The 16,958-nt window shown below is 32.8% G+C and overlaps 1 protein-coding gene across 1 annotated transcript; it reads right to left on the bottom strand.

The window, feature by feature from the left end:
• Positions 1-6,885: 6,885 nt before the first annotated feature.
• LOC130824040 (uncharacterized) lies at positions 6,886-15,516 on the bottom strand. Its single transcript, XM_057688916.1, has 7 exons — positions 14,897-15,516; positions 11,078-11,221; positions 10,516-10,588; positions 9,845-9,950; positions 9,390-9,486; positions 8,225-8,320; positions 6,886-7,269 (listed from the first exon to the last, which is right to left on the bottom strand). The coding sequence occupies exons 1-7, from the start codon at positions 15,512-15,514 to the stop codon at positions 7,120-7,122; spliced, it is 1,284 nt and encodes a 427-aa protein (XP_057544899.1). The 5' UTR covers positions 15,515-15,516; the 3' UTR covers positions 6,886-7,119.
• Positions 15,517-16,958: the final 1,442 nt, after the last annotated feature.

The raw sequence follows: 16,958 nt of genomic DNA, 5'->3' as shown, positions 1-16,958 counted from the left end.
GGTAGGCGATATTAAGTGATGATTAGATGGGGATTTGAAAATAAATATGTGACACAGATGGGTATTAAGCGGGGATTTGACGGGTGGTGGGGCGGGTAAAATGGGTATTAGACGGGGATGGATACCCAGATGGGGATGGGGATAGGGATGGTATTAGGTACAAACCCATCGGGGCGGGGACGGGGAAAAAAAATTATACCCGCCGCGGGGATGGGGATGGGGATGGGGATGGGGATTGATTTACCAGATGGGGATGGGGATGGTAACGCCAATACCCGCCCGCCCCGCCCCGTTTGCATCCCTAAATAAAACTAACCCTTTAGCTTAGTGGCATACACCAATTACATAATATCCTAGCAACCATTCTCCATTTTTCCACTCACTTTATTCTATGGGTCACATTTTATCAGATGTCCCCTATACTCTGAAATATGGATCTAAGGTATTTGAAGCATCCACTTGCAATGATTTCTGCCTCTTGTTATCTTTCTTATTCTTTAAATTAGGCATTAAAGTACTTCGTTTCCAGTTAATAGGCATCGTGTTTTCCCTCCAAATCTTGTTGAATAGGTCATTTAGCAAAGTTACTCTAATTGTCCCTAGGCATCTTCATATCTCAATTGGTATAACATTTAGAACAACCACATTCATTAGCTTTATTTTCTTCAAAGTGGCTAGTGGCTATCTCTCTTCTTAAACATGTGTTAACAACAACAAAATCATGTCATGAGAGTGAAAATCAGAAGTGAACTATTATTTCGCATTCCTAATTCCTTAATCACAACTTTCATGGATGCTTTTGTGGCCACTACGATATACCCCTACATGCTCATTTAAATAACTTTCGATAATATAGAGCTTCTCATTGATGATTGTTTTGCACCATATCATCGATATCATCTCGAAAGTTCCTTTTAATTGGTTCCTCTATCCTTACTTGAGATCCCAATGTTCCAAGATCCCAATCTTAACCTAATACCCTTAGTTTTCCTGAACCTCCTATGCTTAAACTCTATATTTCCTTGCTCATTTGGCACTACACTCGGGTCACTTGACACGTCATTTCCGCATAATGACCTACTATAAGTAAACTGTCCTTACTCATTCAGCACCACACATGGGGAAAATAGCGCCTCACTTAAGGGCGAGGACCTAGCAACCTTTGCATGCTTTTTACTACTTCCAACTCCAAGCCTAAGAAGTACAACACATCCCTCTGTAAGGGACATTGCAACAAAATTCAGTTTTTTTTTTAATTTTTTTTTTTTGCATAATCATTGGATGTGAGCGAGTTTTACCGAAGTAGTTGTCTCTAACCTATCGCCCAACGTCCTCCTTTATTCAGGCTACGGATCAACAGTAACCAGAGGCGAAAATCCAGCATAAAGCCACATAAAAAACACGCCATATGTCCTCGTGATAATGAATCTTTTACTTTTAAGGTGAAATTTAGTGGAATGAGTAATTAAGTTGAAGAATAAGACAAAAAACAAGTGGATGATAGACATTAGTAGTTAAGATAAAGAGAGATAATAAGATTGTGAATAAAATTAACAGAAAGAAAGTGAGACTATTACCAAAAAAAGGATCTAAAAATGAATAGGACAAACTAGTGTAAAAAGTGAAACAAATTGAGAGGGGTGGAGGAAATAACATTTTACTATGAAGTAAATTAATGTAACAATAATTTAAAAATAGACAAGTTTAGGAAACATGCTCCACTTCTCACTGTTTTAGGATTTAGCATATTGCTTTCGTTGTTTGAATAAGTTGTTAGTCCAATATTTTTTTTTTAGTTTATTTAGCCACTTAATCAGCTAATTTACCAAATTAGTTAAAAAAATTTAATTGAGAATGGAAACCAATAAAAAAAATTATTAAAGTTTTAATTGTAAATATATAAGATGAGTTAAGTGTGAGAACTTAAGCCAAGAAAATAATAATAAAAGTTAAAGAATGAATTAAATCAATAATGGAAAAATAATTCGTAAATAATTTGAGTCTGAAGTCAATAATAATGACAAATAAAGTTTAATACCAAGTGAATTAATGCAACGATAATTTAGAAATAGCTTAGGGTAAATAACTGTAACATAATATAAATGAGCAAAATCAATTTTAATTTATTAGTACTTTCTTAATAGGAATTCAATTGTTACTTAAAAGATTAATTTCTCCCTTTTTCATGTAAGAAATTTCTTACCTTGATGGCCCATTTGGTTGATGGTAATGAAGTAATGAGAATGAAATATTGTAATGACAATAGTAATGAAGGAATGGATATGAGAACTGGTAATGAAGATTCTTTTGTTTGGTGTGCAAGACTAAAGAATGGTAATGAAAGATAATATTCCATTGATTGCATTTGGTTGTTAGTAATAAAAAATGGTAATGAGTCTTAGTTTCATTATTGTATATTTGTATCTAAAAGCATTATTGTATCTAAATTATTCTATCTAATGATTATTTTTTTAATAATAATATTTTTTTGGATAATTACATACATTACCTTTTTTTTTCTTCATTATTTTTTTTTCTTCAGCTCAAAACAACATTACCTTATTTTATTATCACAGTAATACTTCATTACCATTACAGCTTAATACCAGGTTGTATGATGGTAATAAAAATGACCCTTTTTGGTAATTTCATTACCTTATTTTATTACCATCCATTACCATTGAAGGCATCCAAATAACCAAATTTTTTATTACTTAATTTTATTACCATCACCGCCCTCTAATGTCATGTGCCAAACGGGTGGGTGGGTTGGTGGGTCCATGATCATGAGGAAAAACATCAATGAGTTTATTGTGGCTTGTGGAATTGGATTTAGAGTGGTAATGATACCATCAATTGGTCCAATCTTGCTTTATTTTTGCTTTTCTTGCCAAGTAAAATGGACTCTCAATGTGGTAAAGGTTTAAATAAAAGATAAAAATATTTTATAATAGTATGAAAAGCTTGTGGAGTACAATATAATTCTACATAAAAATCATAACTAAGCTAGTTTTGATCTCTAGGTCTATCATTAAATAATAAATAATTACTGCCATTATCCACAAATGTCCCAAGTCTTAATAGTTAACTTTTGTATTGGATAGAAAATGGCAATTACTCGCTCGGTTCTTTTTTCTTCTTATTTACTTTATCATAGTTTTCAAATAATTTTTTAATCTTAATATTTTTTTAATACACATCAAAAAAAATTATAAAAAAATAATATATATATATATATATATTAATTAAGACGAATCTAACTAGATCAAATGAGATAATAGTATATAACAAATTATAAAAAAGTATGTACAAATGAGATTAAAAAAGTAGTGTACATATTTTCAAAATAAAAATAATGTAAAATAAGAGGAACTATCAAAAATAAAAAATAATGCTAAAATGACAAAGGTTGAGGAGTACTCTAAGTTAAGGTTAGCGATTCAAATTTATAGACAAATTTTGAGTTTGACTTCTTCCATTTTGTAAAGAGATAAAGAATTGTGATGAAAAAGATATAGATACCAATATGACAAAAAGATCCAATTAAGTCAAATTCAAATTGTCCATATTCTATTCAATTCCGTAACTTTAGAAATGTCAATTAGAGGTGTTCAAACAAACTCGACGATTTGATATTTACCGGATTTTATAATTGAATTCGACTATAGACTGACTTCAAAATGAATTTAAAATCATGTAAAAGCTAATATGAACACGAGACCCAGAATCAAGTCGATAACCAAATGAACACCTTTGTGACAAACATATGGCTAGGCTAATCCAACCTAAAATTATATTTTTTGAGAAGCAAAGAAAAGTAAAATTCCTTTACTAATTTTCATTTTCATAATGAATTCACCCCTCCTCGCTTTAATTTTTACTATTTAGCAAGAATTTGACTATACATATCAGTACGAGTTCATTGATCAATCATCATAGTTTGGTCCATTACTAAAAAAATACAGTGATTCATCATATCAATGGTTGATTAATCACAGTCATCAACACCAATTGCAAAGCCCTACATTTGATTTTTGAGTGAAATCTGAAAAGTGTGTTTGGAACAGTCTTCTGCTTAATCACAATTTTAGATGTTACCTTCATCATCAATCATAACACCGTCTATAGTGCTCTTATATTTAAATTTTTATTGTCGGACCCCAACACCGAACACCATGTAAAAGGACTAGATTAGAGTAGGAGAGTTACAACCATCATAAAATATCATCAAATTTTATTTTGGAAAAAATCACTTAAGATAATCTAATATTTTCATAATTATCTTACAATAATCTTACCTCTTGATTAACTATGAATATTTTCAATTTTTGAGGGTATTTGCCTTCAGCAAACTAAGTAACTGGATGATTCGCTATGACAAATTATATTTTATTTTTAAAAAAAGATAAATTATGAAAAATGCAAATATTAAAAAAATGTTAAAATTTTTTTGATTTTTTTTAATTATTTAGAATTTTTTATTTAAATTTTCAAAATTTTTCTCGAAATTTACATTAATTTTAAGTTTATTTATTCTGGTGAATTGCCTACTTTAGCAGGTCATCTATTTACCTAAGTTTACTCAAGGAAAATACCCCCTAAAGATGAGATTATTCGTGGTTAATCAATATGAGGGATTAGTAGTTTATGAAAACATTGAATTATTCTAGGTAATTTATCTTTTATTTTATATTTAAGTCAAATACGTATTGATTAGTTCGATAAATTCGAAATCTAAATAAAAGTAAATTTATGATAATTACTACATCCTTGTAAAATTATATTTCCTCCGATCTTTAATGTTCTTTTCATTTAAAATATTTCACTTTAAAGAGAGATGAGTTTGACTGAATGATTTGCCTAATGGTTGTTGGAAAATAAAAAAATTCCAACTTTGATGTTCTCTAAAACTTAATTCCCAAAATAGTGTTCTTATAGGTGAAGAATTTTATTAAGCAAAAATATTTTGTTTGGAAATCATATCCTAACAAATAACTTAATAAATTGTAGTCATGATGTTTTCTATCTTGTATTTATTGTCTTATATTTTTAGATCTCTATGAATAAAAATATTATTGAGTGACTTTAACAAAGCTTATTATTCACATCAAATTGCTACTTTTATTTTTATCAAAGTTTGTATCTCAGTTTTTTATTAACATTAGATCACAAGAATAAGACTATCTTCATTTAGAGGTAGCCTTGCATATTGCATATTTATTAAACTGTTATATTTTTTATAGACAATGTCTATTGAATTTGGTAATGGTAAGTGTGGGTTATTGCTTGGTTTGACACGTATTTTTGGCTTTAGTCATGGTAAAGTTACTCAAGTTCTATGATAGCCTCAACCAATTTGTAAATTAAGGATAGTAGTTGAGCAAATTGATTGAGATTTTAATTTTTGGACACGATTGAGAGTTTTAGTTGTATGTAGAAGTATTTTTTGGACATTTAGCTCTTTTTGTAAGACTTCTAGGATTATTTTGAATTTGTTTAACACATATATAATACGAAAATGAACAAGGGAGATTATCATTTATCAATGATACTCCTATATTTTAGCACTATGTATATGCTACCCCTAAATTTTTTTGGATTCTCAATGTTATATCGTATTTCCTACTTAACTTTTTTGAACTGTAGCATTATTAATTTTTTTCGTTAAGTATGTTTTTTTGTAAAGTTTTTGATTTAAAGAACTTAAAACATAAAAAAATCTTAATTCACCCAAACACCTCCCTCCACCACCCTACTCCTTCCCACCTCAGCCCTTACCCTAGCCCAACCACCGCCCACATTATCATCCCTACTCTCACCTCTGGCTAACCCTAGCCCTGCCGCTGCCAATGAAACCACCAAACTTTTCCAAACCAATCGGCACATTGGGGCAAAAGAATACAACTCCCACATAGTCCACTTAAAAACAATCTCAAACCCAAATGATTCTAATTAATTGAGACAAAAAAACATATATTACTCCCTCTGTTCCTTAAAAAATTTCCAGAAGAAATATTCACAAAAATTGAAAAAAAATATAAACTTTTAGATGATACATATTTTATTTTATTGAATAATAAATTTAATAGAGGAAAGTAGGAACCACAAAAACATTAAAAAAAATTAAAGTTAATGGAAAAAGTACAAGGACAATTATTATGAAGATGTTTTTATACACTTAGTGAAAAATGTGTAAAGACTATTTAAAGACTATAATTATTACTCCCTCCCTTCCACTCATAATGTCTCATTTACTTTTTGCACACTATCCAATACACTTATTTAATGCTTAATATCCGATATTATACATAACGAAATATTATAAAAAGTGGATATTAATAATAATTTTTGCATTGACAAGAATCAAACAAGATCTCACTTGACTATATTTCAATCTATAGATTACGAATAAAATATAAATTAACAGTGTTAAGTAATGTTCAAAAAGTAAATGTCCCATTTTGTGTGGAATGGAGAGTATTAAAATATTAATATGAGAATAGACCAGATTAACTTTGTCTAAAATTTGTAATATAAATAAAAAAATTCTTTATAAGAATAACAAATAAAATAAGTCTCAAAATAAAAATAACTTTAAGGAACAAAAAATCTAGTATATAAATATTATAGTATTACCCTAATTTTCGTGCGTCGCTCCTACCCAGAAAGAATTTAAGAAGGTTTATTGTTGCAAACTCACCCTTAATCTCATTCTCTAAACTAGGAAGACAAAAAGTTGAGGGATAACGCCCGTTTCAGGCTTCAACTACAAGTTCAACCTTTGCTTATACTAAGAAAAACGTTTTCAATTGACCCTTGATAACAAATATTATCAACTACATAAAGCACAAATTTTAATAATTTATATTAATAAAATTCATGATAAAAAAACTAAAGAAATATTAATTTATAAATATTTAACTCCATAGACAATGAAAAATCAATCTATATATATATATAGGCAACACATGGAAAACCCAATGCGTACAATCACTATCCTATTTTCTCTTAATTAGTAATAATAAAGATAAGAATTAAGAATCAAGTAATCAAAGTCCTAAAACTATATAAAACTATATTTACTTGAGAATTCCAAAAAAATGTAGGATGTCAAATAACTCAAACCAATCCTTGGGGTTGGGGTTTCTCCTCATGGACTATCAAACTCACTGGGTTATCCTGTGCCCATGTAGCAGCATCCGAGTATCCAAACTCAAAGAGTTTATCAAGCACAAAATCATCTGCTGGCTCAAGCGCCCAATTGAAAAGCTACATACAATTATCGTAAACTAAATCAATTCTTCTAAGACATACACATACATGAGAATGAAAACGAAGTCATGCCCTCACTTCCTACCCCAGTTTGTACCTTGTTGAGCATGTTGCGGTCTCGTTGATAACAATCAAGATTTTAAGTGAGGAAATTTCAACAAATTTACCCAGGAGGTCGACAAAATTTTACTCAAATATTATCAAACTTTATGAATTGTGATATAGGGAACCTTAGTTTAGGAAGTTGAGGAATTTAGTTTTTTTCTAAGTTTTCTTGTGGCTTTGACACCAAAATATTAATGAAGTGTTCAGTTATTGGTGTTAATGAAGATAATGAAAATGAAATTTAGTTTTACTTTCATAAGATAAGTTATGTCATTCTCATGGTAGTAGCACTCTTTGCCTCAAACAATTGTTTTCCTTCACATTTTTTCATTACCATCAATATCTCATTTTTTAGTGGTAATGGATGATAATGAATTTTGTGAAAAAAAAGAACGATTAAAGTACGATAAGCTTGATCATAAACCTTGTCAAATAATTTTGTTATATTTTCATCATCATTCCTACATTTTAATACCAATAACGAACGCTCTGTGAAAGCATTGATTTTGAGTAAGTAAACAGCAGTGTTTCTAGATATGTCAACCAGCTAAAAGGTAATTCATTTAAAACTAGGACTAAAATAATTTTAGGTAGATAGAAGATAAGATAATGAAGGGAAATGATGGAGTTAATTTCTAATTATAAGATCAAGGTAGGGTATGTCACAGCAAATGATCTCAACATCCAAGTGAAGAAATCCTCTGGAATCCATAAGTAGGGGTCAAGCTAAATGTGTGTAGGAGAGGGCAAGGAGCCTCAATCATAGAAATCTAGGTACTAAGATTATAGCAAGGTAATGTGAAACTTAATATCCCAATAAATGCTGCAATATAAAAACAGAACTTACCTGCCGAGTACTAAGCCTAGTCTCGGGGTTACAGTCTGGACTAATTCCAATGCCTTGCATTCGTAAAGTACTAGCAGGGAAGGCACAAACACGAACCTGGTAATTACCAAAATATTAAAAAAGTCAATCCTGTTTAAAACATAAATGCAAACATAATCTCAAAAAGGACTCTGATGGAAAAATATAAATGTGTTGCATGATTTAGAAGCAAAAAAACGCATTCCTAAATGGACAGAACAAAAGCAGCCATGCCAGTTCAACTATATCCACAACAATATGCAGAACTGAAGCTATCTGATTTAGTCAGGACTTGAAAAATGTAGATACGCAATATCTACTTATGAAACCCCAAGGCAAGAACTTCTGTATGCCTGAAACCCTAAAAGAGGAAATCCTATGATCGAATAGCAAAGAAATTAGTATTGTTTCACTATGTATCTGAAGTTCTGAAGCTCCAATGGTCACAGCTAATTACATCATGTGTACCATATAGAGCTAATATGAATTCATGATTATGTCCATTCTCCATGAGCTTATTTAGAATACATCATCTACAAGTAAATGAACTTGAGAGACATAAGCGTTCAAGCCCAAATCAATTCGTTACACCCCTAATGTGGACAATGTCATCATACTGGTCCAAAAGTCAGCCATTGCATATTTTATGTCAATAGATAAATGAAAAATTTGGAGAAATAGCTGCTAAAAGACTTCTCTCCTTTTCAAATACATCAACTCTTATCTCAGACTCAATGCCAGATTATCAAAAAGCTTAACTCACTATCAAAATCATGCTTGATTTCTCATAACTACCTTTATTACACGTAACTGTAGCTAATCACCACCTTCATCCTGATTTCTCATAACTACCATTCCCTCACATTCCACCATAATAACAGATAGAAGAATACCTCCAAGCAAATTACACATTTTAGTCATGATATATTAATATTACAGGTTTTTCCCCAGATGAACCCCTACACTATATGGCTCCTCCGTTTCCCAATATATCATTCCAGAATTTCCAGTAGATTACCCTACTATTCCCATCCATAATTATGGGTTGCTACCACTTTGATACCACAAAAGCTTCCAAATAAATATGACAGGAAACAGGCACACCCGTGCAGCAAGTAGAATACCAAGCAGGAATAAAAGAGCATACTGTTTGAGATGCCGATGTTGGCGGCATGAATAGTGTTAAACCTCCATCTATGCAAAGCCGTTTCCTAAACATTGTTGCAGGTCTTGGAGCAAGATAGCTGAAATCACAATAAATTGCTTTAGCATTTCAAAAGATTGTCTCTTATTTCGATCGGGCTAAAGATTTATAATTTTTTTATTTCAAATTATAATGGACTATATTAAAATGCTCATTAAATCGTGTGCACTTTTTATTTATGGGATGTACATGATGTTTTCTCCAAGATGAATTGGAAACAACCTCTTAATTATCAATTCTCACCAACACGGGTAAAGACTAAAGTTGCGTAAATATGTTCCCCTCAAAAAAACCCGCCTAGGTGGGAGCCACTTAAAGGCAATGGGATGACGGAATATTGTTGTAACATTTCAAAAACCCTGAGGAAGTTTCTAAAGGGAAAGTCATCTGCTACGTACCCAGGAATAAAAGAAGACGTGAATAGCGCATTGATAAGATCTTCTCTAGAGTCAAACTGATCTATAAGTAGCCCCTTTGGTCTCCATCCAATTTGTGTTACAGCCACTGTAAAGTACAAGATAACATCACTAGTTAGATAACCAGTTATGAAAAACAACAAATTTCACCACATAAATAAGGCATAACATCATCCAAATGGAACCGAAAGTGAGTTAGTTATGACATAAGCTGTATAGGCAACGTTAAATAAGAGAAATGACGAACATGCATCAATGTATCTACTCCACAAAAGGATTATGGTCTCCCAGCTCAATCATTGAAGGCTCAAGTTGAATTTTGATTCTGTTGCAAGTCTACACGTTCAACCATGATTTATAGACAAGCTTATACTCAAGTAAGAAACCAAAGCCAATGTTTAGAACATAATATGCTCATTGAACAATCTGAAACCCAAAGGCTCCAAGAATTTTATTGAGTGGCTCAAAGAAGATAATGACAATGAAGGCCTACGTATATCCAGTATCCCTCCCTACTTGCCTAGAGTAATGCAGTGGAGGTAACCCTCATACACAATTCACCAAATCACAGCCAAAAAAATAAGATTAATTGAAAAAAGAATTCAACATGAGATATTCCAGACTTGCAAGAGGTTTTAATTTAAAATTTTTACCTCGTATTCGACCATTGCACCTTGTATGAGCATCCTCTGGCAGGACCTTTTGTAAAATATCTCTAAGAACAGCCTGCATGATGACACTAAGAAATAAAGATCTATGACTGCAGTTTATATCACTGAATTAAGCATGTGTTCAGATTACAGAGACTATAGATTTATTCACATCCAAGTCTAAAATGCTCTTACACATGCATGCATTCCCAGAAAGATCACAGAAAACTTGCCCGTGATATCTTTTTTCCATATGAACACAAACAATTGGACATTACCAAACACCCATTTCCTTCAATCATAATTCCAATTCAAACAACGACCGACTCATTCCTTTACCAATGCTCTCAAGCACAGGTCAAAACATGGTTGAAATTTCAAGGAAATCAGAAATCCTCCAAGGACTCATTCAGTACTTGATAAAGAGGCTGATCCTCAAAATGATATATTAAATATAGAATCTTTTAAAAATAGATAAACAGTCACTTATGTACATACATAACCTCTAATGTTCTCAAAATGCACTCGTTAATCCATTATATATTTATCAAGGATTAGCACATACCCCAAGTCGGAATGCTGTTCCTCCCGTCCGGCAGTCTTCAGCTAAAATTTTGGTTGCTTGTAGAGCATCCTGCATGGTGCTTCCAGAGGCAATCACTGCACAAACAATGGCACCAGCTGAGGAACCAGCTAAAGGAGTTGTATCCTGTTCTAAGCAAATTTAATAGGAAAAACCCAGTTACTGAAAGAAAAAAGAAATAAGGCCAAAACAGCAATCTCCAGAATATCAAAGTTTAAAACACAATATGACCTTAACCAAATAGACAATAGTACTAAACAAGGAGTCACAATGTAGACAAAGAATGCACCCAAATAGTCTAGTCTAGGATGCAATAGCCCAAAAGATGAAAATTATACTCAGGAAAGCCTACGTTTCAGAAGAAGACATTGCTACAACAAAAATTTAAAGCATCAAGTGAAAACAACATAACTTGACAAAAAGAAACCTCCTGATCATGTTGTATGCATTCCATTTGAAATAATGATCCACAATTAACTTTAAACAGCTTAACCACTAACATTAACAGCATATCCATAATGAACTTTTAACAGCTTAACCACTAGCATTAGCAGCATATAACATTATACCATGATAACATTAGTTCATCAAAGTTTTAAAAATAAATAAAAAAAGTTATTTTTATTTTTGATGATATAATTCTTGTCGTAAAAGTTAGTGACAATTTATTTAAAAATCAAACTTTCCCATGTCTTTGAGAAATGTTTTATTAATTCCCTGTTTTGTTCACTTGATTCCACTTGAGAAATGTGTTATTAATTCTAATCTTGCTAATATATCATACTTCCTTCCAATTGCTCTCACATTTTGTTCACTTGATTCAACTTGCACCCTTAAAAAGCTTTCTACCTTTCTTAATATTTGTACATATTTTGGGATTGCAATTGAGGAAACATGGAGTATGTGAGCAATTACTAGGGAGGTATATAATTTTTTATTCAAAAGTATACACCATTCGAGCATGTATGCACACCAGCTAAGTGATAAAACTTAGTCTCTGTTCTTGTCTTTCTAATTGAAGAATTATGCATTGCTTCCAAATGATAGTGTTGCCTTTAACCATATAAAGTTCTCCCCTCTTCTTTCACCACGTATTACAAATGCAATTTCTCAGTTGAGGTAGGTTTCTGCTGTTATTTTCATTTTTTATCCCGAAACTAAACAGGGCACATTTTCTGTTTTCGTTAATAACACAAAATAACAATCTGTTGCTTCACAAATGATATATCAACTATCAAGACATCCACATTTCATTGTTCTTTATTCAGGTAGAGTATCTGGGAAAGTCAACCCAATATACTGGAATCTCACACTAGCCCCAGGCCCTCAAAACTACAATTGATCAATTTCTTGTTTTCCTATGCCTGTTACCCACTTACTTTCATGAACCAGACAACTCAAACTCCCTAGAAAAACAGGTAAAAGATTAGACTGGCATAATTCTTAAAACAAAAGCCCATTCAGCAAATTTCATGTACGCAGAAAGAGAAACATTCAACCTAAGATATCAAATACTTCCACCCCTCAACATGTCCACATAATCAATAGCAATGTGTGGCAGTGTTCAAAAATGATAAACCAACACACTTTGCGTATCTTTCTCCAGATCTTTTCAAGTAAAACAGACATTAAAATCTTCCAACAATGCCAATTCTCCAGTCGCAAAATTCATGCATTAACTAAAATGCACGACCAACTCATCGTAAGCTTCCAAGCAATCAACCAGAGGTAACTTGTTCGAGCTGCAGCTCATATAGACTACATAACACTGGCTGATAACGTGTTGAGCCATATAGTATGCAATTCAGTCTTTCACGTTATGACGTCATGATGGACACTCTAATACTTTTTAAATTGCTCCACAAATTTACTGTGAGCAAACTAATTATGCAGATGATTTACAATAACCAACTACAGCTCATTTTGACCTCCTTCCTCACATTCAATTCATTCACATGCTTCTTCAAAGCTCAAATTCAAAAACAGATATTGATTTGCAAAATGCTCAAATTAAGGATAGTTAGATAACAAAGAAATAATTTGTCACACCTGAAATGAAGATGGTCCAGCTCACGTATAAAAGGCAGAATAAAATAAAAGGGTTTGGAAAGATGGCAAAATAAATGACAAACAGACAAAAAACTATTTCAGTTACAACTATATTTTAGGAGAATCTGTTAGAGTTGTTTTAGCTTTTGCTTGATCCTTGTATATATAAAGATATTTTGGATGTAATAGGATGTTATGAAAAGAAATAAGAAGTAATTCTGGAGTACTGCAGGACTCAAACTCTGCTCACCTATATTTTTTCTTTTTGTTTGTGTTTATTCCTTACAGATTCTGTAGGAGGAAGAGGTTCAATCTATCACACAATCACAAATAGCAAAGTACACAACAATTATGCCAAAGTTTTAATCCCAAAACATTGGGCAAAGCATACAACTATGCATGTATTAGGTAGCTTGTGTCACCCTCAACTATCAAAAGATAGAATTTACGGAACAAACAACTATAAACATTCCTAATAAGCTCACAAGCTCTCTGGTGTGTTCCCTACAGGTTCCCAACAGTTATAACCTTCAACTGGCTTAAAAAGCTCACATAAGGCTCACTCTCTCCACAATGATGTTTTCTTTCTCTTTGCTCAGTCTCTACTCGAAAAAAGCAGCTCTCTCTCTCTCTCTAGTCTCTACTAATGAACTTTAAAAACATATCTACAACATGCTACACATCCCTAGATTACTCGGCAAAAATCCTTAATAGTAAAGCCTATTATGTTCCCATGAACAAAATACAGCAGCATTCTGGTCACACAAGGATATATCCTGACTTCAAACTATAGCGAATTAGCAACAGCTAGACAACCTCTTCTTCAATTCTGGAGTCTGGTGGACATGTTCAGATGAGCATCAGACTAGTAGGCTACTAGCACTCTGCTAGATATCATTTATAGAACCACCTTCACTACACAAGCTCCTACATTAGGGCGGGGAAGGGTTTTGCCCCAACTAAGTGCAAAACACATTAATAATGAGCACACTTAGGGTATGTTCGGCGTAGTGGTTTAAATGGTTGTTACTGGTTAAATAAGGGCAAATCACCACATAAAAAAATATCTTGTTCGGCAACGTAGCAATTTAAGTAGCATTAAGCGATAGAGGAGGAGGTTGTATTTACAACTTTTAGCATATCAATAACGAAAGTATCATTTTTTTCAAATTTTCTCCACACATCAAATTACATAGCTAATATATAACAACTACAATTTTAAATCTATAGCTACCCACACAATTAGAGAACAACTGCCTTCAAGCTATCTTGTGTCGAACCGGCACCTATTAATGTTGGGTAAATAGACCTTTAAAAGTTAGGAACTCCTCGTTGTTACCGTTGGGACTTTATTGATTTGCCATTAATCCTTAATACATTGGTGATCTTCCATGATCAGTTAATAAACCCACATTGATACCTCTAACAACTATATTTTCATTATTACTAATGTATGTTGATGACTGTAGACATCAGAAGAGATTGAGAAGACCTTGAAAAGGCCAATATATCCAACAATTAACAATGCCTAATTTCCACAAACATGAAACATTTCCCAAATTAACCTAACTATAGTTAACAGGTACAAACTAAAGGTTGTTTTTCCTCAAATTCAATTCAATTACCTGCTCCTTTAAAACCAAAAGTGCATATTCAAATTAAATAACAGGTATTAAATTTGCAAATTGATAACAAGATGAATGAAAGCTTAAAACGCTAAAGCTATTAATAAGAGAAGAAACATCAGCAAACCTTAATATAGCCATTTTCGATAAGAAATTGAGCAACTCCGAGGTGATAAGGAAACAAAAGTCCAGCAGCAGAAAAACTAAACCCAGGACTAGTAACCTCCATTCTTCGTTGCTCTTCTTCAACATCCTTTTCTCTCTGTTCCCAAACAACCTCTGGTTGCAAAGGATCCTCCATTACGGACGCAATTCTCTCTCCATTTTCCGATTCCTCACTGAAATCCCCCGTTAAAACCGTCGATTCTTCGTCCATAACCAAATTCCTCTTATTTCTTTGAAAATTAATAAAACGAGAAGCGATTCCAATAAAAAGCTCACCGGTAGCAACAGCGACGGACCGTTTCGAGGAGATAGAGAGAAGAAACGATTCTTCTCCTTGTCGTTGTTGTTGTGGTGATTTGATATCAATGGAAGATTGATTAGAATTGTTGGAGCGTATAGGATAAAATTTGAAGGTGCGATTGATGTTGAGAGATTTGCGGATGTTAGGGTTAGAATTCTTAATGAACGAGGAGAGGAATGAAGAAGAAGGTGAAGGTGTAGCCATGGCGGAAGTATGGTGGAGTCGACGATGGAAGTGAGTGGTAATGCGGAATGTACGCAAATATTTTTGCATTTTCATTTTCGCATATTAATTAACGTACATCTAAATTGGGCTTTATAGGTTAATCACCTCCTAAGTCATTTTTTAGTATTAAATTTTTAAATGAGTCGTCCGATTATTTTTATTAGGCTGGTTTAATATGTATTTTTTTGTCTTAAAAAGTTCACTTATAATGTTAAAGTCAATACTTCTATTTTAAAATAATTACTTTTTATAGTTTTAGAATGATTACTTATAATTTTAAAATGATTACTTACCACCTTAAAGTAATTACTTAAAGTAATGGGCTAATTATATGATTCCATCTCACGGTGAAACGGTCTCATACAAGACGAGTTGTTTAGTTTAATTTAATAAAAAATAATCAGTTGATCAAAAAAATAATAATAGTAAAAATTAGTTTGAAAACTTTCATGCGGTGACTTTATATTTTTGGATTTTTTACAAATATTTTTTTAAAGTCGTGTGGTGATCTTTCTCTACATTAGTGTCAATCCTCTATTGACTAGCATTCTCAAACAAAAGTACTTTAAGCATGAAAGTGTGATGGAGTCTCACTTAGGTTATGATCCTGAGTTATATACATGGAGGAGCCTTTGGTGTTCGAAATCTCTTCTTCTTGAAGGTATTGGATGGAGAGTTGGTAATGGGTCCTCTATCAATGTATGGAAGGGATAAACGGATTCCTTTTGACGGTGCGCTCATCTCCCCCTTTTCTGCCCTTTGATTTCTAAGACATATATATGAGCTCTCTTATTGATTTTGATGATTCTTATTGGAATTCGAGTTTGCTGAGGAGAATGTTTGAGGCTAACATTGCTATAACCATCCTTGCCATTCCTTTATCGGATAGATGGCCAGTTGATCTTCTATATTGGTGGCCATTGAATGATGGTTTATATAGTGTGAAGTCAGGTTACAAGGTCGAAATGAGCAAAAATTTCAAGTGTCCTTTATTTCGAACCTCAAGGTTCCTCTAAAGATGAATCACTTTTTATGAAGATTGGGTAAAAATAGTCTTCCTGTCAATGCCTTCCGCCACCACCGCTATTGTGCGGACTCTCCTATTTGTACTCGATGCAATAATGGCATTAAATGCTTCTTCCGCGATCTTATTGAGTGTCCAAGATCAGCCGTGTTGAGGTTATCTCACCCTCTGTGCAGCATTATTCATGAGACTCCTCGTGATTGTAGCAGTGTCTTCATTTAGCGGATTGCTAAGAAGTTGAATGAAGATGAGTCTATTTCTATTTGTAGCTTCCTGTGGGCTGCTTCTTTGTTCGAAGTTCGAAGGTGTTTCGGTCATTTGATCTGCCTGGCTGTCCTCTTCGGTCTTGAGCTGGCTTCAAAACTGAAGGCGATGCTCTTAGACATAGAGATGGAGTTTCCCATATCTATGATAGTATTGCTAGCTTTATAAAGTCTTTTTTCTAATTTCACTTGTACCCATGTTCGTAGAGTT

This window comes from Amaranthus tricolor, chromosome 9, assembly GCF_026212465.1.
Source record: "Amaranthus tricolor cultivar Red isolate AtriRed21 chromosome 9, ASM2621246v1, whole genome shotgun sequence".
Taxonomy (NCBI): Eukaryota; Viridiplantae; Streptophyta; class Magnoliopsida; order Caryophyllales; family Amaranthaceae; genus Amaranthus; species Amaranthus tricolor.
This window is presented reverse-complemented; position numbering and strand designations above follow the sequence as displayed.

Coding starts and splice junctions, on each gene's coding strand:
- LOC130824040 (XM_057688916.1), bottom strand. CDS start 15,514: ATGAAAATGCAAAAATATTTGCGTACATTCCGCATTACCACTCACTTC. Junction 9,487..9,844: donor ACGTCTTCTTTTATTCCTGG/GTACGTAGCAGA, acceptor TTGTGATTTCAG/CTATCTTGCTCCAAGACCTG. Junction 8,321..9,389: donor CAACATCGGCATCTCAAACA/GTATGCTCTTTT, acceptor GGTAATTACCAG/GTTCGTGTTTGTGCCTTCCC.